The following is a 25,204-nucleotide window of genomic DNA, read 5'->3' on the forward strand; positions in this document are numbered from 1 at the left end:
ACTGGAGGCAATGATCCATGAAACAATAGCGTTCAGCCTCTAGCCCTTGCTAGTCTCCTGGCTAGGATTCCAGACTCTCATCCAGGCTACGCAGGTTCAATTCCTGGGCAGGGAATTAAGATGTCACTTCGCTCAACCACTCACTGCTGCCACAGGAGATCAGTGCCACTGGGAGGAGCCCAGGCCCTCACCTTGGCCCTGAATGGACGGCGCCTGGCCAGAGCTTCCATCAGTCAGGCAGGAAGGATCCTTTCCTGCTTTTTGGGACCTCAGCCCCATGGATGTGGCACCACCTTCATCCAGAATATCTTTCCACACCACCTCAGATATCAGCACAAATGGGATGCTTTTTCCCAAACAACGTGCTATTGTTGTTTATATGAAAAGTGTTTTTGTTTCTGTCTTTGTATTTAAATTGGTGAGTTGATCATGTATTTATTCCCAAACTGTTGGAGGTTTACCTAGGATCCCATGTTCCCTGCAGGCAGCTTCCAGGAAGCAGAGGAGAAGAGACGTGAACAAGGACCTAGAGTCTCTCCCCCGCCCTGGAGTGTGCTCGGTGCTCAAAGACAGCAGCCTGTAGGGGTAGCTTGTGATGAAGACGATTCCCTTCATGTTTGAGGATTTTTTGAGAAAGCCAAAGTGCCTTGAATCCCCAACTGTTTCTAGTCACCCCTCTGTGCTGGCACTTTCAAATGCAAGATCTGATTTAGCTTCAAGGCTCCTGGGAATGTCAGGGAGGGGTCCCCCGGCTCCCTCCCGTGCTCATTCTCCCCTTCCCTCTGCAGTGATGCTGCCCACAGTCTCAGCGAGCTGAGGATGTGCCCCTGCCTCCTGATGCCAGGCACAGTCTCCCCCGGGAGTCCCGGCTGCCTCCACACGCTGGGACTTGCCTGCACACCTTCACAGGTGCCCTTAGGCTCCCGACAGCCATGAGCTTCATGAGGGCAGGTATCAGACAAGCAACAGTGGGAGGACAAGGGCAGATGGCATTTTATTCATAAACTCTAGCTAGGATATGCACAATGCCGCACTTTCCACCTCCAAAGAGAATTCTGAGGTGTGTGAATGCAAGTTCAGTGCAGATTTTGCCACTGTGAAACTAGGGGATGTCTGTCCACCTTCCTCATGTGACTGCAGCTCTCACTCTAGGTGTTGGGGTGTCCTGCTTCTCCTAGTGTCCCCACTGTTAACACAGGGCCTTCCACAGAGCACAGGCTCCATGAAGGTCTGTGGAATAAATGAGCCAGAGCGGGACACTTATTACGTCAACTCAGGCTTTTTGTACTTTCTTAAATAATAACTTGAAAAACTCCAATTGAACAGAGATAGTTTAGCTGTATAAAAGGACAGAGAAGAAGTACAGAGGAACTCACCTCAAATATATTTTATTTCTTAATTCTTACTAAGTAATATGATATTTCCAGAATAGTTATATTCCAAGTCCATGTTATCTTGTTCAGGGTGACAAGATAAAATGAAAGTGTTTGCAATCACTTTTACAAAACAGCAAAACTCTTCTTGAACTGGGTAAGCACAAACATACTGTGATCAACGTTACTGACATAGTTGGACACTGAGGCTTATTAAGCCTCCTATTAAAAGGAATAATATTTGAAACAATTCTAAAGGAAACAGAAATGAATCTCCATGTCATTGTAGAGAAGAGGAAGCCAAAGCTGCTACACACCTGTTCCCTCAACTGGCCCAGGCTGTCACGACTGAGAAGGCTGAATGTTCCCTCTTCCAACACAGAGGGAAGGATCAGCCTCCCTTCCTAACCCCAGGACAAGCTGCTGGATGCGGGCCTGAAAGGAGCCTGGCTGCTGCTCTGGCTCAGGGCCCCTCTTCCTCCTCCCTCACACCTATGCACACCGGGGTGGGAAGAACCTGGGACGCCTTCCATTGACCCTGTGCAGATAGTCCTTGACTTGCTGCTTGCTGGTCTCTGCATAGGCCCGGGGACCCCACAGGAACTCGTAACGAGCAGGGCGGCTGTAAGGCACCTGACGGTACTCCAGGTACCCTGCCTGCACCCACACTTGGGTCAGCAGCTCCTTGGGCTCCCCATAGATGCAGTGCTCTATCCCAGCAAATACCCCCATCATGCTGAGTGCTCCCCAGACCTTCTCCTCACAGAGCCGGTCCCCTGCTACGACAATCAGGCTCAGGACCGTCACCAGGAGGCCAGCCTTTGGTATGCTCTGCCCACCCCTCTGCATCTCATTGAGGGTGAGGCCCAGGGTGGGGACCATGACATAGATGTGCTCTCTGTCGTCCACCTCTTTCATATCCACGCCAAAGGCCAGCTGCAGGCACTGTGTGGCTTTACGGAAGACCAGTGGGAAGTGGGCCTGGTTATCCCTGAGGACCCTATTCAGCATTTCAGCCTGGAAAATCGGCTCCTTGGTGCCATACTTGACGAGCAGGAACTCCAGTAGTTCAGCCGTCATCACTTTCACAGCCTGCTTGAACAAGACCTCCGCATCCACAGCGGCAGAGGAAGATGAGTCTGGAGGGAAGGAGGCCACAGGGGTTGAGGCATCCTCCGCCTCAGCCCCCAGGAGCTGCGCCTCCACTGCGCCCTGGGCCTGGATTTGGCCCTGAAGGTCTTCCTCAGAAGTGCAGAGCTCATTCGTCGGGACCACAGGCATGATGACTGGGGTCTTGTGCCCAGTGGGGGTGTGGCACAGGGAAAATGGAGACCGCTGACCTGGGAAAGAGAGAGAGTGTACGGTCTCAGTTCTGAAATGCGCCACGGGTGGCTCTGACTGAGGCCGCTTCCTGGTCTTCCTTGAGGGCTGCTCTTGGGCGTTACAGGGGCGCTCCTCCTTGGTGGTCAGTCCCCTGTCAAGTGAGGAAGAGAAATTCTGGCTCAGGGTGCAGCCAGTACAGCCCGAGGTTCTGGGGCCGACAAGGTGGGGGAATTAGGGCCTTTCGAGATCCCCTCTGTTCCGGGATGGGGAAACCCTGTGCACACTCAGGACACCCACCTCACCTTGGCACTCCTGTGACCTCAACACACAGACCTCAGACCTCTGCCTTTGCCTCCTGGTTCCTGGAGCCCCTGGGACAAATGGAGGGGGCACCTCGGGGGTAGACTGTGGCACAGACCTAGGCCTTCTGTGCTCTAGGAGGGGTTGACTCTGTGAGGTCCCCCCAGATCTGGAGTGGCTAGTCCTGTCAGGACTTCAGGTTGGGGTCATCTGTGTAGGACCTACCATTGGCAGCACAAGCTGTCTCTCTCAGTGGTAGCCGAGCCAGGACTCACCAGGGCCTGGCTGTTCAGCAGAAGCCACCCACAGGCCTGCCAGTTGGTAGGGAGGGGAGTGGAACCAGGGGCATGTTTGTCAACCCATCCAAGGCCTGGCCCCCTGAAACAAGGCACCTGGCAGCAGATGGGAGCTTTTACAAGCAACCTTAAACATACTTTTCTGTACTTTCAGATAGGAGACAAACTGTGGATCCCATCTCCATCCCCTTTGCCCCTCCCCCATACTGGGCCAGGGCTGCCTCTCCACTTCACCTCTGTGACATCATGAAACAAGTAAGGAAGTGGACCACTTAATTGGCTGCCTGGCCCATGACCCAGATTCTAGAATCTCCGGACAGTACTGGACACTGAGACCCTGGTCTGAGGCCCTTCTGCCCTGAGCATTCACTGCTTGAGTAGAGAATGCTCCCGAGGTAGACTGGCTTCCCACGAGGCGCTTGCGGCTCCGCCGGCCCCATCAACTGATTGGGGACTGCCATGATTCCTTCCTGGATCCAAATGTGAATTCTCAGGGGTGGCTTTGGAGAAGAAGGGTGACCAACCCGAGAGCCCAGATGCGGGCTCCCAAGACAACCTGCCCCCACAGGGCCCAAACCCAGAAACGGCCAACGAGGATGAGAACACTGCCGTCCTCAGGCTGTCCTTCCCTAGAAGCTCTGGGTGATAGTGGAGGATGCAGCCATCACCTCTGCACTGGAACGACGAGGGAGACACGGTGGTCACCGAAGCAGATCTCTTCCAGACGGAGGTCCTGCAGTGCGGAGGTGCAGACAGGATCTTCGAGACAGACAGCATCGACTTTCATCTGCAAACTGAACCTGAATGGGTTCAGGAAAATCTGCCCTTCAGGTCACTCTGTGGGGAAGAAGAGGATGATGGTAACGTGGAAAGCCCTTCTGGGGAGACTAGACTAGACAAGCCAAGTGCTGGACTGCTTTCATTTCCCAGGAGAGCATTTTTTCTCGTGAGAGGGTGGTTAAGGAAAGAGGAGAAAGCAGGACCTGTCATGCTCCATCAACCCCCTGACAAAGGATCCACGGGGGTGACTCCAGACCCTGAGGGGCCACCTGAAGTCAGGGGGGGCCAGGAACACCTCAAGCGAGGCTGGCCCCGAGGGAGCTCTGGGAGCACACTTACTAGGGCCTCATGAGCTGCTGGAATGAGGAGACCTTATCTCCATATTTAGGCAAGGTCCGGACGTGGTGGGGAGGAGGGCGGCGAGGAGCTGCTATTCTCCCCCACGATGGCTAAAGTGATTCATTTCCTTTCAGATCTATCGGAACTCCAAGTTTCAGAGAGACAAGCCTCTCCTCCTGCAGGACATCTGGAGGAAAGGTGACCCCAGAGTAACTGCTCAGCCCGCCACCAGTGCAACAGCGGCCCCAAAGAGAAAGAAGCAAGCTGTGCTGACCAGACGCTCCTAAATTCCATCACAATGAGTCCACCCAAGAGGCTGACAAGAAGGCCCAGAAAGGAATCCCAACAGCTCACAGAACCCCTGGCCTGTGCTCATTTGTGTTCTGTGGCCTTTGATCTATGGGCAGTGTAGCTTGGGGGGGCAGGGCAAACCATCTCCCCAGCGAGCAGGGTGGGCCCAGTGGAGAGGGCATGTCCAGCAATGCTCCATCTGTACCCCAGCTACTGCGGGAAGGGAGGCCGCAGGGGAACTGCCCTAGAGCCCCACAGAGTGCCCAGGTTATGGTTCGGTGATGACTATGTACAGCCCCTATTATTCCATTGTGATGGTCCTTTCAGCTGTGGCCCCAAACGAGGCCCCTGAGGTGGAGGAGGAGCAGGAGGATTCCTCAGTTTACAAGTGTGCCCTCTGTAAGCAGTTCAAGGACAATCTCAATCTCTGAGCCGCCAGGTCCCTAGGGTCACTCAAAAGCACTCTCCTGTAATAAAAAAATCTATTTCTAGCTCTAATAAAGTACAGCAAAACTCCACGGGAGTAAATAAAGTATCAAATGAGAACTACGAGTCTGTGTTCTTTCTGTCTGTCCATGCTATTCAAATGGCCCTGGGTGAGCCAGATGAGACTGGAAGCCCACGCCCCAGGCAGGCCTCAAATCCAGTCCCTTTTCATCTGAAGCATCAGCATTTCACACATTCAGCCAAGAGTGTGGCTCCCGAGCCATGCGCTGAGGCCATCCCAGGACGGGCTGGTCCCTGGGCCTTGCCTGTCACACAGCAGAAGACCCAGTCTGGCTCCTGACCGTGGGGGTGTCACCTTCCATGAGTCATGCACCCTGAAGCAGAAGGGGCTCCTCCTGGGTCCGCCAACGATGCCACAAGTTTCTGGTCAGCAGCTGAGCCTCTCTAGCTCCTCATCCAGGGGCATCCCCAAGAGGCCCACTGGAAAGCAGGGTCACCCCACTCACCAAGGGCCTTGCAAAAACATGACTTTAAACCCAAACACAAGTACAAGTTTCCACAAGCTGAACACCAGCCCTTGTTGCTCTGCCCCCACAGCTGTATTTAGGAGCCTAACTCTGGATACGGAGCAGCCAGGCACCATGTTCAACACACAAGCTTTGTGAGCCAAGGTACACTTTACAGCAGGGCAAGGGTCAACTGCAAGGACAAACCACGGTCAGTTTCTGGGCCTGCTGGCCTCTCCATGTGCCAGAGTCCTAGCCAGCTGCTGACACTCAGCCTCACCCCCAGCATTCCCCCATCAGTCCCCTGGACACTGTTCCAATATCGGGGAGTTTGGACCAGAACAGAGAGGGGAAAAACACTAACCGGTTTCCTAACAACACATTTCTCTCAAGCACCCAGACCCAGCAGGGCCAAAACGAGTGGTGACATCTTTTTGTAAAGGTAAAGTCCTGGAGACTCTTGCTGAGTCCAGAGTCCCGGCCCCCGGCCCCACACCAAGTGGGCAGCTCACCGCAGGGTGGGGCCAATTCAGACTGAACCAGACGAGCATGTCCAGGGCATGGTGGTGACCGGATGGTGTCACCATGAGCTGGTCTCTCGGTCACCTTCCTCTCGAGAGCCCAGTCTGGACAGGCCTCCTGACCAAAGGGGGTCAGGTGCTTGGGGATGTCCACCTGGAAGATGTCCTTCCCGGCCCTCCCCAGGACGGGCTGTAGCAGCCAGCGAGGGTCGGCCAGTGCAGTCAGGTACTTCCATTGCAGGTCGGGCAGCATGGCTTGATTCTCCAGCTCCTCCACCTCATCACAACCTAAGTTTTCTGGGCACAGCAAAGTGACCCCAATCCACAGGACCTGTGTGCAAAGACAGGACATGGAAGGAGAACAAGGTGATTCACAGTCATGCCTGCTAGAGTCTAAGACTGCATCACAGAGGAGACCCAGGGTGAACTGGGTCCTCTGGCTGAGCATTTCAGGTGGGCTCACCTCAACAAAGGGCACTCGGGCTGAGGCCAAGCGAGGGAGGGAGTGAAATGAAAGGGAGAGGCCTGGTGCTCCATGAACCCACCAGGCCATGGGCACCTCTCAGTCTGCCCACTGCAGGCTGCAGGGACAGAACAGGAGGGCCCCGGTGGGGAGCCTACAGACATCAGGTCCCCAAGCGACTCACCAGCAGACAGGAGTTGCTGTGGGGCTTCACCCCTGGGCAGTCAGGGGACTTGCTCAGGCCCGGCTGCAGGCATTGGGGTTGGGGAACCCAGGCTGGGTGCTGTGCTACCTCTTATAGTCTCTGCTGGGCACACCCCCCGCCCACACACACACAGAGGCAAGTGCCACATGCAGACCCAGATATGCCTCTGCCTCTCAGAGCACAAATGGGGACTGAGGCCCAGAGAGGGGGTCAGGTACCTCAGGTCACCATTTCCCAGCCCAGGGACCCTCATTGCCCCTCTGAAGAAACCTCAGCCCCACCCCTCCTCCCCCTACCAATCGGTTCAACAGAAAACAAATGACCACAAGCCAGCTGAGATCCAGGGCAGCACCAGGGGCCATGCGGGCAGCACGGGGCAGGGTGTCACTTGCAGGCGATCACTCCGTGGCCAAACTTTTCCCTATCCTGCAGCAAGGCCTGGATCTGGGCAGGGCTCATCCCCAGCCTCTGCTCCGGCAGCTTCTGCCAGTCCACCTCCTCCCAATCCCAGTGCCTGATGTGGACAGCCAGGGTAGAGTGCTGGGTCCACATAGCACAGGCCGCCACCACATCTCCACGGTCTTGACACCATAAGGCTGTCGGAAGGACAGACAGCCGCACTTCATCTCCCAGGGCTCCCAGAACCTCACGTGGGTGCGGAAACACAGAACCACAAAGGCCGGGAGCCTGACACAGCAGCCTCCAAGCTCACAGCCCTGAGCCGGACATCAGCCCCATGTGTCCGAGCATCCTCCAACTCTGCTGACACAGAAGGGGGGGGAGGGGGCGGGTCACAGAGGGCTGGCTCCTTCCATCCATCTCCACACTGGCTGTTGACAGGGGTTAGCGACCCAGAGGACCCGTCCATCACATGCAGTCCGTGGGGAGGTCAGGAAGGAGGGCGGGGCAGCGGGAGAGAGGCACGTGGTGAGTTCCAAGACAGAGGCCCCCTGAGACCCTGGGAGCACTGAGGAGGGAGGGCAAGCCCCTTGGCTTCAGAGCCCAGTGGCCGGGCTCTTGTCCTCTCCCAGCACAGACAGGCACAGTCCTGGGCTTGGCTTCCCCCTGCCCAAACACTGCCCCCACCCCACCTCTTAACTCCCTGGCCCCATCCCTGCCCATGCTCTGCAGAGCCCCCATCTTAGCCCAGGCCTGCTGAGCACAGATCCGTACAAACCAATCTAGCCTTGGCCCTGGATGGCCCTGCCAGGTGTCTTCCCCATGCCTTTGGGAACCACGTTCCTTGCAGCCCTTCCCACACCACTGCCTCCACTGTCAGCAGATGCCCCAGCCCCCACCTAGAGCCTAGAGAAAGAATGAAAGAGTGCCGGAACTACTGGGATGGGTGCACTCCGTGTCATTGCCAGGGCCTGGAATGGCACCATACAGGGATTACAGAATTCAAACCTCAAATAACCCTCTAGGTTACTCTCACATCTTTCCACGGCTGAGGAGGTGCCAGGGATAGAGAGATAGCCCATGACTACAGGGGACCTGACCACATGTACCTCCTTCCTCACTTCTTTCCTTGTACCTGGAAGGGCGTCCCTGTTTACTGGAGTGGGGTGATGGCAGGGGAACAGAGCCGCTGGCCTGAACCTCAGTAGATTCTCAGCACCTCTAGCAGGGAGCTTCTGTTTCCACGAGACTATGAGGATGGGGACATGGTCCCAGAGGCACCCAGCCTAGGGCATCCTGGGCCTTCCCTTCCCCAAGCACAGCAGACCCACAGTTCTCACAGGCCCATGAGGCCCCATATGATCCACCTCTTACCCCTGCTCTCCTCGCACCTGGATTCACTCGCAGTAGCTATAAAGGCCATCCTTCTATCCTTGGAACATTCCAGTGTGTTCCTACCTCAGAGCCTTTGTAGGGTGTGAGGAGTCACATCGTGTGCCCTCAAGTTCAGGTGCTGGAGTCTCAATCCCAAGCACCTCGGCGTGACCTTACAGACAAAGGAAAGGTCCTCACAGAGCTGATGGAGGTCCAGTGAGCTCATTAGGGTGGTCCCTCCTCTAACAAAATGGGCGTCCCCATACAAAGGACATTTAGAGACAGACAGACACACAGGACAACTCCGGGTGAAGAGGAAGCCCAAGCCCATGCACGCCCACCATGGCCAGCAATGCCCCATAAGTGAGAGGGAAGAGATGGGACAGACTGTCTCCACAACCCTCACAAGAGCCAACGTCAGTTGACACCTGCACATTGGCTGCTGGCCTGCTGAACCAACACAGTTTGTAGTTTGAGCCACCCAGCCTGTGTGACCCTGACATGAAACCCTTTCTCCAAAGAAGACCCTTTCTCCAAAGACGACACAGAATGCCAACAGGCACATGAAAAGATACTCAACATTCTGAATTATTAGACAAATGCAAATCAAAACTCCAATGAAATATCACCTTGCACTGGTCAGAATGCTGCTAAGCTGCTAAGTTGCTCCAGCCGTGTCCGACTCTGTGCAGCCCCATAGACGGCAGCCCCCCAGGCTCCCCCGTCCCTGGGATTCTCCTGGCAAGAACATTGGAGTGGGTTGCCATTTCCTTCTCCAATGCATGAAAGTGAAAAGTGAAAGTGAAGTCGCTCAGTCATGCCTGACTCTTCACGACCCCATGGACTGCAGCCTACCAGGCTCCTGTGCCCATGGGATTTTCCAAGTAAGAGTACTGGAGTGGGTTGCCATTGCCTTCTCTGTGGATGGACCTAGAGATTATCATATTAAGTGAAGTAAGTCAGAAAGAGAAAGAAATATTCTATGGTAAGACTTATAGGTGCAATCTAAAAAGACGATGCAAATGAAATTATTTACAAATCAGAAAGACTCAGAATAAAATTATGGTTACCAAAGGGGAAAAGCAGGGGAAGGGATAAATTAGAAGTCTGGGATTAACAGATGCACACTACTACGTATAAAATAGTACTACTGTAGCACTGGAGAAGACTCTTGAGAGCCCCTTGGACAGCAAGGAGATCAAGCCAGTCAATCCTAAAGGAAATCAACCCCGAATATCCGTTGAAAGGATGGTGCTAAAGCTGAAGCTCCAATACTTTGGCCACCTGATGGGAAGAGCCAACTCACCTGGGCTTTGTCCTCTCCTGGCCTGAACCACTGCTCCTCACACTAAGTCCCAATCTCTCATAGACCCTGATGTCAGGAAGTCAGGACAGGCCTAGTGTGCTCTTCTCACCCCAGGGGCTCCCAGGGCCAACAACAGGGGCGGGGATCTATGGGCTTCCATCAGTCCTCCCTCGGGGTCCCTCCAGTCTTCCCTCAGGACCTCACCTTGTCTCCAGGTAAGACTTTGGATTCTCTCCTGTCTCCTACTAAGGCCCCAGCCCTTATACCAGGACCCCAGTCTCTCTGAGACCCAGAATGTCAGGAATTCCACTCCCTATACCAGGACCCCAGTCTCTCTGAGACCCAGAATGTCAGGAAATGCAGCATGTGCTCATCTGCCCTGTGTCCTCCCAGAGCCCACTCTGCTCTGGGGTCCAAGGTCCGCTCAGTCTTCCCTCCACATCCTCACCTTGACTCTCAAAAGAACTAAGATCTTCCCCTCTGCCCATCTGAGGCCCTGCCCCTTCTAAGAGTTGCCTAATGTCTCTGAGACACAGATGCAGAAATCAGAACAGGCTGCCAAGTGCTCATCCCACTACCAGGATCGTCCAGGCCTGACAGCAGGGGCAGGGATCTGTGGGGTTCCTTACATCCTCCCTCAAGGACCTCATCTAGAGCCCTGGCAGATCTGGGGATGCCCTTTGTGTTGACCCGAGGCGGGACCCTCATATCAACGCTCAAGGAGCACAGGGTGGATGAGCACATGCTGCATTTCCTGACATTCGGGTCTCAGAGAAACTGGGGACCTGGGAGAGAGGGCATGTCCTCAAGTGAGCAGAGGGAAGAAGTCCAGCTCCCCTAGGGTTTCAAGATGAGGACCCTCCGGGAGGACTGAGGGGACCCTGGACCCCCAGTCAGAGGAGACCTCAAAGAAGCCTGTAGCTGCTATTGGCCCTTGGTGACCTTGGGGTAGGATGAGCCCAACATGCATGGTCTCACTTCCTGACATCTGGGTCTCAGACTGGGGACCTTGCATATAGGGCGGGGCCTCGGGGGGGAGCGATTCCCAGGTCCTGCTGCTGCTGCTGCTAAGTCACTTCAGTCGTGTCCGACTCCGTGCGACCCCATAGATGGCAGCCCACCAGGCTCCCCCGTCCCTGGGATTCTCCAGGCAAGAACACTGGAGTGGCTTGCGATTTCCTTCTCCAATGCATGAAAGTGAAAAGTGAAAGGGTCCTGCGGGGTGTCAAATTGAGGACCCTGAGGAGGCACTAGAGGACCCTGGACCCAAGCAGAGGAGACCTCAGAGAAGCCCGTCTCTGTTGTCAGTCCAGGGCAACCGTGGGGGCAGGATGAGCACTACACGCATGCGCTGACTTCCTGCCATCCAGGTCTTCAAGAGACCGGGGTCCCGGTATAAGGGGCGGGGCTTCAGTTCCAGAGAGGCGAGAATCCAGGTCCTGCGCGGAGGCAAGGTGAGGTGTCTGAAGGAGGACTGGGGGGGACCCTGAGTGAGGACCGACAGAACCCCACAGATCCCCGCCCCTGTAGTTGGCCCTGGGACACTTTGCGGTGAGAAGAGCACACTCGGCCTGTCTGACTTCCTAACGTGCGGGTCTCAGAGAGATAGGACCTCGTGAGTGCAGCAGGGTCTCAAAATGGCGGACGGGACAGTCCCGGGTGCTGCCTGAAGTCCAGGCTCCACGCAAGGAAGGACTGAAGCGGTTAGACTCCAACACGGAGGGAGGGATCCTGGCCCTTGTGGGGGCTCTTGGAGGCCTTAGAGCGGGGTGAGCAGGGTGAGAAGTTTTTTGACATCTGGCTCAGGGACCTTGGGATGTGAGGTTTTCGGGCGGAGGGTGGAGGCTTCCGGTTGGCAGAGGCTGGACTCCCCGGACTGAGCCGATGCCTGCCCCGTGGTCAGTGCTTGGAGGCCAGGCGGGACATGAGGAGCAGCTGAGGACCAAGCATCTGCCCAGCCTAGAACGCCCGGGAGGCCCTGGGCAGGGGCGGCCAAATGTGGGGCCCCTCAGCGCTTTCTGTACAGACTCGCATCTTGTTCTGAGTTACCCTGCAGGCCCCCAAAGGGGAGGGTCCAGGCTGTGCCAGGGGAAAGGGGAGAACTACAAGGGAGCCCCGAGGGGACCTCCCATGCCACAACTGGGGGGACCTCACAGAGTCCACTCCTCCCAGCACAAAAGGCCCAGGGCTGTGCCACACTACCCCCAAGGTGTCCCCATCATTTCTCTCACAGGAGCTCCAGGAACCAGGAGGCAAGGCAGAAGTCTGAGGCCCATGTCCTGAGGTCGGAGAGCAGAGGAGGCCCAGGCAGTACCAGGAGTGAAGGTGAGGAGGGTGCCCTGAGTGGGGCTCCCTATCCCAGAACAAAGGGGACCCCAGAAGGCCCTAATCGCCCCGCTTTGTCAGTGCCAGAAATCTCGGGCTGTGCTGACTACACCCTGGGGAGCCACTTCACTTCTTCCTTCAGGTAGCCAAGGGACTGGCTGCCCAGGATGAGCGCCCCTGTGAGGTCTGAGTGAAACCCTCAAGGGGAGACCTGTAAGTGGCCTGTATCAGACGGCCCAAGGCCTCCCGTGGGTTCTGGGCTGGGGAGATGCTTGGTCCTCAGCTGCTCCTCATGTCCCGCCTGGCCTCTGTGCACTGACCACAGGGGCAGTGGGGTTCTCAGCCCAGGCCATTCCCACCCCCTCCTCCCCTAAGCCCCTGTCTCACGCCTGTCTGGGGTTTGATCACAGGCATCGTCCTCCTGGTGGAGATGAGTAAGCTGAACAAGCCCGAGGAAGACCTTCAGGACCCAGGCGAGGCCCAGGGCCTGGTGGAGGTGCAGCTCATGGGGGCTGAGGTGCGAGAGGCTGCATCCCCCTCGGCCTCCTCCTCCACAGTGTCCTCCTCAGCCCCTCGGGAGGCCTTGCCCCAGGAAACTCTGAAGGAGATGATAACTAAGCTGATGAACTTCCTGCTCCTCAAGTATCGAGCCAAGGAGCTGACTTCCCAGGCGGAAATGCTGAAGAAGGTCCTCAAGGATAACCAGGAGCACTAGCCGGTGGTTTTCAGACAAGCCTTGGAGTGCCTGCAGCTGGTCTTTGGTGTGGAGGTGACGGGGGTATACCCCAGGAAGGACACCTACGGTATGATCCCTGCCCCGGGCCTCACCTGCGATGAGATGCTGAGCGATGGGCAGGGCCTGCCCAAGGCCGGTCTACTGGTGCTGGTCCTCAGCGTGATCATGAGGAATGGAGACCCCACCCCTGAGGAGGTGGTCTGGGGAGCACTCAGCAGGATGGGGGTGTATGTTGGGAGGGAGAACTCCATCTTTGGGGAGCCCAGGGAGCTGCTGACCCAAGTGTGGGTGGGTGGGGGGTACCTGGAGTACCGGCAGGTGCCTGACAGTGACCCTGCTCGCTACGAGTTCCTGTGGGGTCCCCGGGCCTATGCGGAGACCAGCAAAGAGCAAGTCATGGCATTTGTGCTCAGGGTCCGACGAAGGACTTTGAGGGCCTTCCCACTCCTGTCTGCAGAGGCTGCGAGGGAGGAGGACAAGGAGGCCTGAGCCAGAGCAGCAGCCAGGCTAATCTTTGCCTCTGTGATTGAAGAGGGAGTAGTCAGCCTTCTCAGAACTGAGGGCCTGGGCCAGTTGGGGAAGCCATTGTGTAGCATCTTTGGGTTCCTGTTCTTTATGATGACAGGCAAATTCATTTCTCTTTCCTTTAGAAAATTGTCAAACTTGGATTGCTTTAATGGAAGGCTAAATAAACTTGAGTGTCTCAGCTTTGTGAATGATGTTGATCACAATGTGTTTGTGCTTACCCAGTTCAAGGACAGGAGTTTTGCTATTTTGTAAAAGCGATTGGGAACTCTTCCATTTTGTGTTGTGGTCCTGAACAGGATACAGTGGAAGTGGAATTAGGACTGTTTTGGAAATGTGAACTTACTGAGCAGTAGTATTGATGGGGGAAAAATTAGATGATAAAAGTAATCGTAGTGAATTCATGCTTCTGTCCTTCTTGTGTAGCATTCTCAAAAACTAAATTATCTCCGTTTATTTGGATTTGCCTGGGTTATTTAAGGAAGTAGGAGACAGTTCATCTGAGCCCCCTGCTCACTGGCTCATTTATTCCGAAGACCTTTATGGAGCCTCTGCTCCATGAAAGTCCATGTTAGCAGTGGGGGCACTAGGAGAAGCAGAACACCCCCACAGCTAGAGTGAAGGTCTCAGAGCCGCAGTCACACAAGGAAGGTGGAGAGACGTCCCCTAGTCCCACGGAACAAGGCAGCACCGGAAGGGGTGGTGGGGCTCCAGGAGGAGCACTCAAGTGTCGGTACCTGAGCCAGGGTGGTTTGGGGCTTTGAGAACTTGGGTTCCTTCTGTGGGAGGTGATCATGATGAGGCTGGTTGGTGGCAGCCCTCAGACTTACAGGCAGTGTGTCATGAGGTTGATGGGAAAGTCTGAAATGGATCATTGCTGTGAGGTGTCCTTTTGCATCTTGGATAAAGCCCAGAGAGATCTCTTTCTGAGGCAGGGTCCTTCCTGGCTCCTGAAGCATTGCTGTTGACCACAGGGGCAAAGGAGGTGTTTTCCACCACCCCTCATCTGCTATGAATCCTGGAGAAATGCGAATCTTGCTCTTTGAAGTATTTCACTGTGTTCCCTTGGCTAGCCATCCTCTCTGCCCTGGGAAAGCTGATTACCAAGTATATTGAAATGACAATTTATTTGGTCATCTGGACTATATTTCAGCCACTGGTGAGCATGGTCTAGATTTCAGTGGGAAGAAATGTGTGAGGAGAAGCTGCAAATGTGCACAGGACATGCTGGGTGTCTGGAATCCTGGGAACAAGTTTCACAGCTGAGAAAGACACTGCTCCCCACCCACAAGCACACACAATGCCCAAACTGAATAATATATCCTCCAAGAGGAAAACACTCAGAGCAGCAATTTTGCCTGGTGTTCTATTCTGTTTCCTATTGAGCTGCCGATTTTCTGAGGTGTCTTGAAAACAAAACAGTTTCCTGAGGAGAGAGGGACAGAGTCTGGATCTGAATCACACTAGAAATAACTACTCGCCAGTAAAGATGTAACATCTGCCAGAATCCCTGGGTTCAGGCAGGTTGAGAAGTGTGGAGGCAGCAGAGGACTTACAGGTTAAGGCTGTGCCTGGCATCAAAGGGCAGGAGCGACTTCCGGCCCTAAGGAGGTGGTGGGGGTCACTGCAGTGGGGGGTGCAGACGGGTGCAGGGGGCGAGGGGGCAGCTCTGTGCTGAGTGCCAGAGAACAACGGGAACAGGAGATGTGATTCTGCCCACATATATGGCAGCTGCCAGATAGTCAGTGGACTCTTGGAAAAGGTGGAGAATTTCAAGACCCATGTGACCTGCTCAGACTCTCCTCCCCAAAACAAAGGAGATTTTGTCATTATAAATTCTAACCATTGTTCTTGTTGAGCATTTGCTTGGAAGTGTGGAATTGAAGAGATGTCAGGTGTTCAGTCACCTTTGTCTTCCTCTCTCCCTGCACACATGGGGACACGACCTTGCCAGGCCTCTTCACTTAGGAAGGGTCATGTGATGACCCGGGGCCAATGAATTTTGAGCAGAAGCATTTTTGTCAGGACCATTTGTTTTGAAGGGACACAGGCGCCTGGGGGTTGATCCTCAAGTCAGGACAACACACAGACATAGACCACTCGGAGTGTGGTTGCTCTCCCAGAGACTAAAGTCCTGCGTCTCTGACCCTTGAGAGAGGCTGCCCCGCAAGGAGCTGGCTGCAGGGATTCCTCCTACCACACCCACAGTCACACCCCTGCTGCCCTCCCTGAGCTGCACTGTCAGCCCCCTCGGGGCTGTGCTCAGTCTCCATCAGGAGGCCAGCAGCTAGGTGCCAAAGTTCCCTGTTGGGACTGGGGGCATCCTCCTTGTGGGGCCCAGCCCCGAGGCCAACCACCCCTGCTGCCCACAGCACCCCTTCTTCCCCAGAACCTGGCCTTGGGATTTGCCCTACCTGCCACAGGAGCCGCTTAGGCCCTGGTCCTGATGACCTCATGCGTGTATATTTATCTGGAAGTCCCAGGGCAGCATCCCCTTCCACAGTGCTTCAGGTGGAGCCGACCGGACTTGACACAGCATCTGGGTGATCTCCTCATGGTGGGTCAGTAGTATTCATTGCCATAGAAGTGCAGGGCACATGTCTAAGATCCTGAGGTGTATTAGACCATTCGCTGTGGAATCCCATGTGTTGGAGGAAACTCGGGGTCTTGTGAATGTGACTGTGCGGTCCTAGCTTTTGAGCCTGAGTGTGAGAGGCAGAGGGGTATCTAATCAGCCATCCGCAGAGCCAGGTAGGAGCCAGTCAGGCTGTTTGAGCAGAGGACAGGCTCTAGCAGATGGCAGGGTTGGTACCCAGGATGCTCTCCTAGGTGCAAGAGGCCCCAGACTCCAATGAGGATTTGGAAAGTAACCAGGTCCCAGGGGTGCAGGCTGCAAAGAGGGTCGGCTGCCCCATAGAGGTGGAAGCAGCAAGCCTCTGGAGATCCCATCTGACCTGGCTGGGAGAGGGAGTGGGGAGCAGATGCCGCTGCAGGTGAGCTGCTGCCCGGGTCTCCATGAGGACATCCGTGCTCTGGGGCCAATTCCGGGACCACAGCCCCGGGGGCCACTCCAGGATGGATACATGACACCTTCATAACAGGTACTCCTCACGCGCCTTATTGGAAGTGCCTGCTAGGTGTAGTTGGGATCTTGCTCTGGGTACATAAGAACCTCAGGCCTTTGGCTGCTAGGGGGCCCAAACTGCTCCCCACAACCGACTTATACGGAGGTCATTTCCAGGATCCAGCATCTTCAGCAGCAGCCTCTGTGTAGAAACACACCACCATGTTCCCAAGCTGATCTTGCCCAGGGCATCACAGATTGGACAGGTGCCATCCCTGGCTTAAGGATTCTCAGTGAATGTTCTGCTCCTTTGTGAAGTCCCTGTGTTTCCTCAGGGCTTCCCTGGAGGCTCAGTGTTAAAGAATCTGCCTGCAATGTGGGAGACGCAAGTTCGATCCCTGGGTGGGAAGATACTCTGGAGGAGCAAATGGCAGCCCGTTCCAGTATTCTTGCCTGGGAAATCCCATGGACAGAGGAGCCCCGAGGGGGGCTACAGTCCATGGAGTCGCAAAGAGTCAGACACGGCTGAGCGACAGAGCACACTGAGACGTACACCAAGGTAAAGGTTTGCTCTGGACCCTTGTATCTTTGGCAAGACACTGGCCCCTGCCTGGATCTTGACAGACTTCTGTGGCAAATAACACTGGCAAACATCTTAAAGTGGTTTTTGAGCAAGTACAGGGTTCCAGGTCTACACCTGGCCACGGTTGGTGGCTTTTGCCATATCCAGGCAAACATCTATGAGGTTGGATCAGGGCAGTGTTTGTGGGACTTGACAAAAAGTGGATCCAGAGATGTTTCTGTGGTGGGAGAGGCCCGGTTAGTATATTATATAGGATTGGAGGTTAAGGGAGAGGGAAAGCTGCAGGTAATTTAGCAAGGGTCGTTTCACACTTACAGGTTCTGTGTTTGGTTTCCTATTTCCTTTTTTATCATACTCAGCATCTTTTGCCCAGAGTTTCCTTGTCTTTTTTATTGAAACTGTCAATAGACTTTATTTTGACCTTTTCCTGTGTAACTCTTTAAGATTTGAATAATATTTGTGAAAATAGCAGAATTCTCACATGCCCTTACCCAGTTTCCCCTGTTACTAATATCTTACCTTAATGCAATACATTTATTACAGTTAATGAGGAAGTATTGATGCATTATTTATTGTCAACTAAAGCCCATGCTCTACTCAGATTTCTATAGGTTTTACCCACAGGATCCTGGTGAGGAAACCACCCTAACATTTCGTTGTAATGTCTCCTTGGGTTCCTCTTAGCTTTAACATTTCTTTGTTTTCGATGATCTTGACAGTTTTGAGGAGTACTCAGTAGATGTTTTGTACAATGTCCCTTGATTAGCATTTGTCTGATATTTTACTCGTGCCTAGTCTGGGATTAGGAGTTTGAGGGAGGAATATTACAGATGTTAAATCCCATTCTCATCACATCCTATCAAGTGTATATACTGTTAGCACAATTGATCACTGATGATGCTCTCATTGATCATCTGGCTGAGATAGTGCTTGTCATGTGTCTGTGCAATAAGGTGATTGTTTTATGCCCCCTTTCCATCCTGTCCTCTTTGGAAGAAAGTCTTGCTTCAGGGGTGGAGAATTGTGCTCCACTTTCTAGAAGTGGGAGTGTCTGCATAAACTGGAATCTTTCTCGGTGGGAGATTTGTCCGTCCTTGTTTGTGTAATTAGGAAATCATTTATTTTTCTCAGTATGGACTCATGGTATTTATATTACACTTTGGGTTAAAATGCAATACAACTTTATATGTTTTTTATTTTGAAATTGTTCAGACTGACCATAGGGAGCTCTTCCTGTCAGCTCCCTTTGTATATACCTTTGTCATATCCCTGAAAACCTTGCTTCCTTTTTTGAAACTTCTTGAGCACTTTTTTTTTTCATACCCTACAAAGATGCTCTAGGCTCATTTTCCATCTTTCCCATCCCAATTCTAGAATCATCAATTTTGCCATGGAGCCCTTGTTCCTTTTATTGTCAAATGATATTGACAAAACTACATCTGTACACTAAGTGTGCTCATTGGTACTGAAGGGTCATTGATTCTCGGACCTCTTGGTGGTCAGAGGAAAGAATTATATGTGTACTTCCTGTCCTGTGTTTATTTATATCTCTAGAAATACTTTGATGGTAATGATTTCATGGATATGACACCAAAAACACAGCCAAAAGAAAAAGAAAACACAAATTGGACCTCATTAAAAAAAAAAACAACTGTGCATCAAAGAACACAATCAAGGAAGCTACCATATGATCCAGGAATTCCACTTCTGAGTGTATATTCAGAAGGAAATGAAAACAGGATATGGAAAAGATATCTTCACTCCTACATTTATTGCAGCATTGTTCACAATATACAAAATATGGATACAACCTAAGCGTCCGTCAGTGGATGAATGGATAAAGAGGTGACATATTCAGTATGCAGCCATGTGAGAGAAGGAAATCCTGCCATTTGCAACAACTTGGAAGGAGCTTGAGGGCATTATGCTAAGTAAAATAAGGGAGACAGAAAAAGATAAATACGGTTTGTTATCACTTACATGCGGCGTCTAAAAAGGACAAACTGGGACTTCCCTGGCAGTCCAGTGGCTAAGACTCTGCACCTCCAATGCAGGGAGCGTGGATTTGATCGCTGGTTGGGGAGTTAAGATCCCACATGCTGAGCAGTGAGGCCAAAAATTAAAAAGTAAATAAAAATAAATTTAAAAAGTAAAACGGTCAGAGAAACAGAGAAGAGAGTAGTGTTTACCAATTAGGGGATGGGAAAATAGGGAGAGATTGTTCACAGGGTACTAGCCCCCACTCACAATACTACCACATTTTGGGATCCAATGTATAGCAGGAGCTTACAGCTCACAGTTCCTTGTCAAATACTTGACTGTTGCAAAGGGAGCGGAACTTCTACATTCTCACCACAAAAGAGAAATGGGACAGGATGGAGGTGGTAGCTAATACTATGTCTGTGATCATTTCACCATTTATACATGTATCATATCAACATGACAAGATTTTTGCTTGAACTCCATCCCTCCTTGCTAGCGAGGCGTCTTTTCTAGTGGAGTAAACCTCACTGCAATTGTAGTGTCATTCACCCATGTGATGCTTCCAGATTTCAGGAAGAAACAGTTTTCAGTGTGCGTGAAATTTTAAATGTCCCATAGGCGATACTGTCTCTTCTGGCTCAGGTACAGCACCCACATGACACTCTGGAAACCATTCTGCAGATCAGAATCCTTTTCTGCTTGTTTCCGTTTTTTAAAGTTGGATTCATGTTGATGTATGGCAAAACCAATACGATATTATAAAGTAATTAGCCTCCAATTAAAATAAAAAAAATAAAGTTGGCATCTATATATTGTCGTACTTTTCTTTTTTGTTGTTGTACTTTTCTAATTTCAAATTCCCTTGCTTTCCCTGACTGAGAAGTAGGAACACCGTGCAGGTTAAGAATTCTTTCCTGGTTCGACGATTTATTACTCACAAAGCGTCACCTCTCCCCCCACGTGCAGAGAACAATGTGAGTCCATTTCCCAGCTTTGACAATAACCACCACACAATCAAGTTTAGTAAACCCCACGTGTTTACTAAGGGTGCAGTTGCCCTCCATCCAGCATCTGTGCTGGGACTGCAGCCTTCTCTCAAGGGACAAGGAGGCCCCCTCTTGAGTGAGGACGACACCCCAGAACAGAGGGTCCCATAGAATGCAACTCCACCATTACTGGGGACCCCAGGCCGGGCTGTCAGTCTAAGAACCCCTCCACCACGCCCACTCTTCCTCACTGAACTCGGGGAGCCAGAGGCTGGGTCTGTGGGGTGCAGTCTCAGATGGGCAGAGGGAGGGCCCCATGTCCTGCGGAGACTCGAGGTGAGGACCAGAGGAGACTGAGGGTTCCCAGGGAATATATGTGCTGCCCTCCTGACAGCCCTGGGGGACCACGAGGCATGGCGTCCAGATGTGACATCACTGATCCCACTGGGAGGTGGAGAAGTGAGGGCCTGGGTCAGAGAGCTCGGGTTCAGGTCAGCAGAGTGAAGGAGCCCAGCCACGCTAGGAGTCAAGGTAGTGGGGCCAGGGGGCTCTGGGGCCCCAGGACATACAGGTCATCACTGCTCTCAGCCTTGGGAGACCCTGGCAGGGTTGTGGGAATGAGTTCCCCACTCTGGTTTCCCTCTCGGGTGTGCTGGCTTGACAGGGCCTGGGTCTCTAAGGGAAGCAAAATCAGGTGGGTAGAGGGTGGTGCCCAGACTAGCTGAGAGTCAAGGCGAAGAGCAGAGGGAAGGCTGAGTGACTCGTGGGACATCGTATCAGCCCATGGCGTCCTCAACCACTAAGAAGCCCTGGCCTTGGAGCCTTGCTGCAACGTCCACAGCCTCCTACTGGGGCCTCAGGGCAGTGAGGCCCTTGGTGTGAGGGTCTGGCCTCTGCCGAGGACTTTGGCATCCCAGGACCTGCCAAGGCTCAGGATGAGGACCCAGAGGGTGAACACAGGTGACCCCACAGTTCCACGCCTCTGCTGCCAGCCCTGGGCATCCCTGGTGGTGGGATGAGCACTTGGCAGCATGTCCTGACTTCCACATCAGGGTCTCAGAGAGACTGGGGACCGAGGATAAGGGGTGGGGTCTCATGTGGGCAGAGGGAAGGGTCCAGGTCCTCATGGGACTCAAAGGGCATGCACTAATGTACTTGGGGGATCCTGGACCCCAATCTGAGGGGACCCCACAGACCCCCACCCCCTACATTCGGGTGGTCTTGGAGGTCTCAGTGTAGAATTAGTGTTCTAGGCTGGTCCTGAGTTTCAGAATTCGGGTCTCAGAGAGACTGTGGACCTGGTTAAGAGGAACGGGGCCTCATTTGGGGAGAGGAGAGAATCCCAGGTCTTACCCAGAGGCAAAGTGAGGTGCCTGAGGGAGGACTGAGGGGACCCTGGACCCCAATGAGAAGAGACCTCAGAAAAGCCCATCCCTGCTGTCGGTCCTGAGACACCCTGGGATATGATGACTGCAACAGGCATGGTCTGACTTCCTGACACCCAGGTCTCAGACTGGGGACCTGGTACAGGGGACGGAGTTCCTGACACCCGGGTCACATACTGGGGTCCTGGTACAGGGGGCAGAGTTCCTGACACCCGGGTCTCATACAGGGGTCTTGGTACAGGGGGCGGAGTTCCTGACATCCAGATCTCAGACTGGGGTCCTAGAACAGTGTTCAGACTTCCTGACATCTGGGTCTCAGAGAGACTGGGGCCCTGGTGTGAGGAGCAGGGCCTCAGTTGGGGAGAGGACGGAGCCCAGGTCCTAGCGGGAGTAAAGGTGAGGATCCTGAGGAAGGAGTGAGTGGAGCTGGACCCCAGACCAGAGGGGACCCGGGTTGTCCCCAGGAGGGAAGACCACGTGCAGCATATCCTGACATCCGGGCCTCAGAGTGACTCGGGACCTTGTGAGAGTAGCAGGGCCTCAAAGTGGTGGAAGGGAAAATCCCTGGTCCTGCCTGGAGTCCAGGCTCCATGCGATAAAAGACTGAGGTGATTGGACCCCAAGGCAGGGAGGTTTGCTAGCACTTGTCGGGGTGGTGGTCTCGGAGGCCCCAGAGCGGGGTGAGCAGGGTGAGTAGTTTATTCACCTATAGTGTTGGGGCCTCGGCAGGTGAGGTTTTCAGGTGGACAGCAGAGGCTTCAGGTCGGCAGGGGCTGGACTCCCCGGCCTGAGCAGAACCCGCCCCTGTGGTCAGTGCTGGGAGGCCAGGCAGGACGTGAGGAGGAGCTGAGGACTGAGCATCTCCCCAGCCTAGGGCCCGCAGGAGGCCCTGGGCAGGTGCAGCCACAGGTGGGGCCCTCCATGCTTTCTATCCAGACTTGGGTCTTATTCTGAGTTTCCCTGCAGGCCCCCAAAGGAGAGGGTCCAGGCTGTGCCAGGGAAAAGGGGAGCACTACAAGGGAGCCCCTAGGGAACCTCTCACCCCACAGCGGGGGGACTTCAGAGAGTCTACCCCTCCAACAAGCACAGAAGACCTAGGGCTTTGCCACAGTGTGCACCCTAGGTGACCCCTCCATTTCTCTCTTAGGAGCTCCAGGAACCAAGAGGCAAAGGTGTAGTTCTGAGGCCCTTACTTGAGGTCAGGGAGCAGAGGAGGTCCAGGCAGTGCCAGGAGTCAAGGTGAGAAGGGTGCCGTGATCATGCACCAGGGTTACCCCATCCCAGAACAGAGGGGACCCCACAAGGCCCAAATCCCTCCACCGTGTCAGCCACAGAACTCAGGGCTCTGCTGACTGCACCCTAGGGAGCCACCACCCTTCCTCCTTGGGGTAGCCAGGGGACAGCCTGCCCAGGAGGAGCACCCCTGTGAGGCCCAAGAGCACCCCTCAAGAGGAGACCTGTATCAGACAGCCCAGGGTGTGTTTCTCAGTTGAGGCCATTCACACCCACTCTCTCCTGCAGGCCCGTGGTCCCCATCTGTCCCCCTGCCTCACTCCTCTCTGTGGTTTGATCCCAGTCATCATGCCTGGGATGCATGAGCTCCGCCAGCCTGAGAGAGTCTTTCAGGATCCAAGAGAGAAGGAGGACCTGATGGAGGCACAATTATTTTGGGGTGAGGAGGAGGAAAAGGAGGTGGCGGAGGAGGTGGAGGAGGTGGAGGAGGAAGTGGAGGAGGTGGAGGAAGAGGTGGAGGTGGAGGAGGTGGAGGTGGAGGAGGAGTTGGAGGAGGAAGTGGAGGAGGTGGAGGTGGAGGTGGAGGAGGTGGAGGTGGAGGAGGTGGAGGAGGAGCAGATAGGGGAAGCAGATGCAGCTTCCTCCTCCTCTTCCCTCCTGGTCCGGGGAATCCTGGGGGAGGGGGCTGTTGCTGAAACAGCCAGTCTCCCCCGGAGCCCACTGGGTGTCTGCCAGTCTCCCATGCCTTGGTTGCCACTCTGGAGAGCCAATCTGAAGAGCACGGTCTCAGCAGGCAAGATGAAGTGCCAGGCACCTTGCGTGACCAAGAAGGTGCCAGGTCCTCACTCCGAGATACACTACGGGTGAAGATGAATGAGCTGGTGTGATTCCTGCTCAGCAGGTATATCACCAAGGAGCTGATTACAAAGGCAGAAGTGCTGAATAGTGTCCTTAAAGATTACCAGGACCACTTCCCTGTGGTCCTCTTTCAAGCTGAGCAGAGCCTGCAGGTGGTCTTTGGCTTGGAGGTGGACCCCAGTGAACACAGGTATGTCCTGCTCCCCACCCTGGTTCTCACCCTCAGTGAGATGCTGAGGGATGGGCAGAGGTTGCCCAAGGCCGGCTTTCTGGTGGTGATCCTGTGTCTGATCATCATGTACGAAGACTGTGCCCCTGAGGAGGAGGTCTGGGCAGAACTCTGCAGGATGGGGTTGCGTCCTGGGAGGAAGCACTACATCTGTGGGGAGCCCAGGGAGCTGCTGACCCATGTGTGGGTGCGGGAGGTGTACCTGGAGTACCAGCAGGTGCCTGACAGCGACCCTGCCCACTATGAGTTCCTGTGGGGTCCCCGGGCCTATGTGGAGACCAGCAAGTTTAAGGTATTGGAGTATCTGGACAGAATGGGCTGAAGGGGTCCCAGCTCCTTCCACCCCCTCCGCAGAGGCTTGAGAGTGGAGGAAGAGGGACCCTGAGCCAGAGCAGCAGCCAGGCTCCTTCCAGGCCCATGTCCAGCAGCTTGTCCTGGGGGACAAGAAAGGAGGCTTATCCTTCCCTTCATGATTGAAGACGGACAAGTCAGTCTTCTCAGCAGTGAGAGCCCAGGCCCATTGGGGGAAGTCGTTGTGTGGTGTCTTTGTGTTCCTGTTCTCTACAATGACATGGAGACTCCTCTCTCTTTTCTTTAGGAATTTTTCAAATGTTATTCCTTTTTATAGAAGACGATGCATCCCAGTATCTAACTATGTCAGTGACATTGATCACCGTGTGTTTGTACTTAGCCAGTTCAAGAACATGAATTTTGCTGTTTTATAAAAGAGATTGGGGACTCTTCCATTGTATTTCATGGTCCTACACAGCATAGTATGTAATTAGAATTAGAACAATTTTGGCAATGTGAACTTACTTAGCACATTGGTTGTTGGAAGAATTAGAAAATAAAAAGTGATAGTTGGAATTATTGCTTCTTAGACTTTTTGCGTGACATATAAAGCTAAGGGATCTCTGTTTATTTGGATTTGCCTGGGATATCTAGGGAAATAGCAAACAATTAATTTGAGTCAAATAGCCCCTGTTCCTTGGCTCCTAATTCCCAAGACCTTCATGGAGCCTCTGCTCCGAGAAAGGCCTTGTGTTAGCAGTCGGGACACTAGGAGAATCAGGAGACCCCCCACACCTAGAGTGATGTAGGTCTAGGAGCTAAAATCACGTGAAGTGTGTCTTAGGGCTGAGGAGAAACCAAAACGGGCTTGAATAAACCTCAGAGGGATCTCTTTCTGGGGGAGGAAGCGGTCCTGGCTCTTGTTGCATAGCTATTGACCACAGGGGCAAAGTAGGAGTTTTCTCTACCCCCTATCTGCTAGGAAACCTGCAGAACTCCGGTCACACTCCCTTGAAGTGATGCCCAGAAATCCATAGACTGACCCTCTCTTTCCTGGTTCCAGGGAGCCAGAACCCAAGGTGT

At 53.8% G+C, this 25,204-nt stretch overlaps 3 protein-coding genes and 1 pseudogene across 3 annotated transcripts; 2 read left to right on the plus strand and 2 right to left on the minus strand.

Moving 5' to 3' along the window:
* Window positions 1-1,865: 1,865 nt before the first annotated feature.
* On the minus strand, window positions 1,866-2,654 carry LOC128069453 (melanoma-associated antigen 10-like). The gene has a single exon (XM_052662646.1). It carries the CDS (start codon window positions 2,652-2,654, stop codon window positions 1,866-1,868), a length of 789 nt encoding a protein of 262 aa, XP_052518606.1.
* A 44-nt stretch (window positions 2,655-2,698) lies between these two features.
* Window positions 2,699-5,133, plus strand: LOC128069454 (heat shock transcription factor, X-linked member 3-like; annotated as a pseudogene).
* A 694-nt stretch (window positions 5,134-5,827) lies between these two features.
* On the minus strand, window positions 5,828-7,470 carry EOLA2 (endothelium and lymphocyte associated ASCH domain 2). The gene is given in 4 exon segments (XM_052662647.1): window positions 5,828-5,848; window positions 6,262-6,507; window positions 7,223-7,389; window positions 7,392-7,470. Coding segments are annotated over 4 exon segments (513 nt in total).
* A 5,208-nt stretch (window positions 7,471-12,678) lies between these two features.
* Window positions 12,679-13,473, plus strand: LOC128069362 (melanoma-associated antigen 10-like). Its single transcript, XM_052662591.1, is given in 1 exon segment — window positions 12,679-13,473. A coding segment is annotated over 1 exon segment (795 nt).
* The last annotated feature ends 11,731 nt before the right edge of the window (window positions 13,474-25,204 follow it).

Source organism: Budorcas taxicolor, chromosome X (assembly GCF_023091745.1).
Source record: "Budorcas taxicolor isolate Tak-1 chromosome X, Takin1.1, whole genome shotgun sequence".
In the NCBI taxonomy this organism is placed as follows: domain Eukaryota; kingdom Metazoa; phylum Chordata; class Mammalia; order Artiodactyla; family Bovidae; genus Budorcas; species Budorcas taxicolor.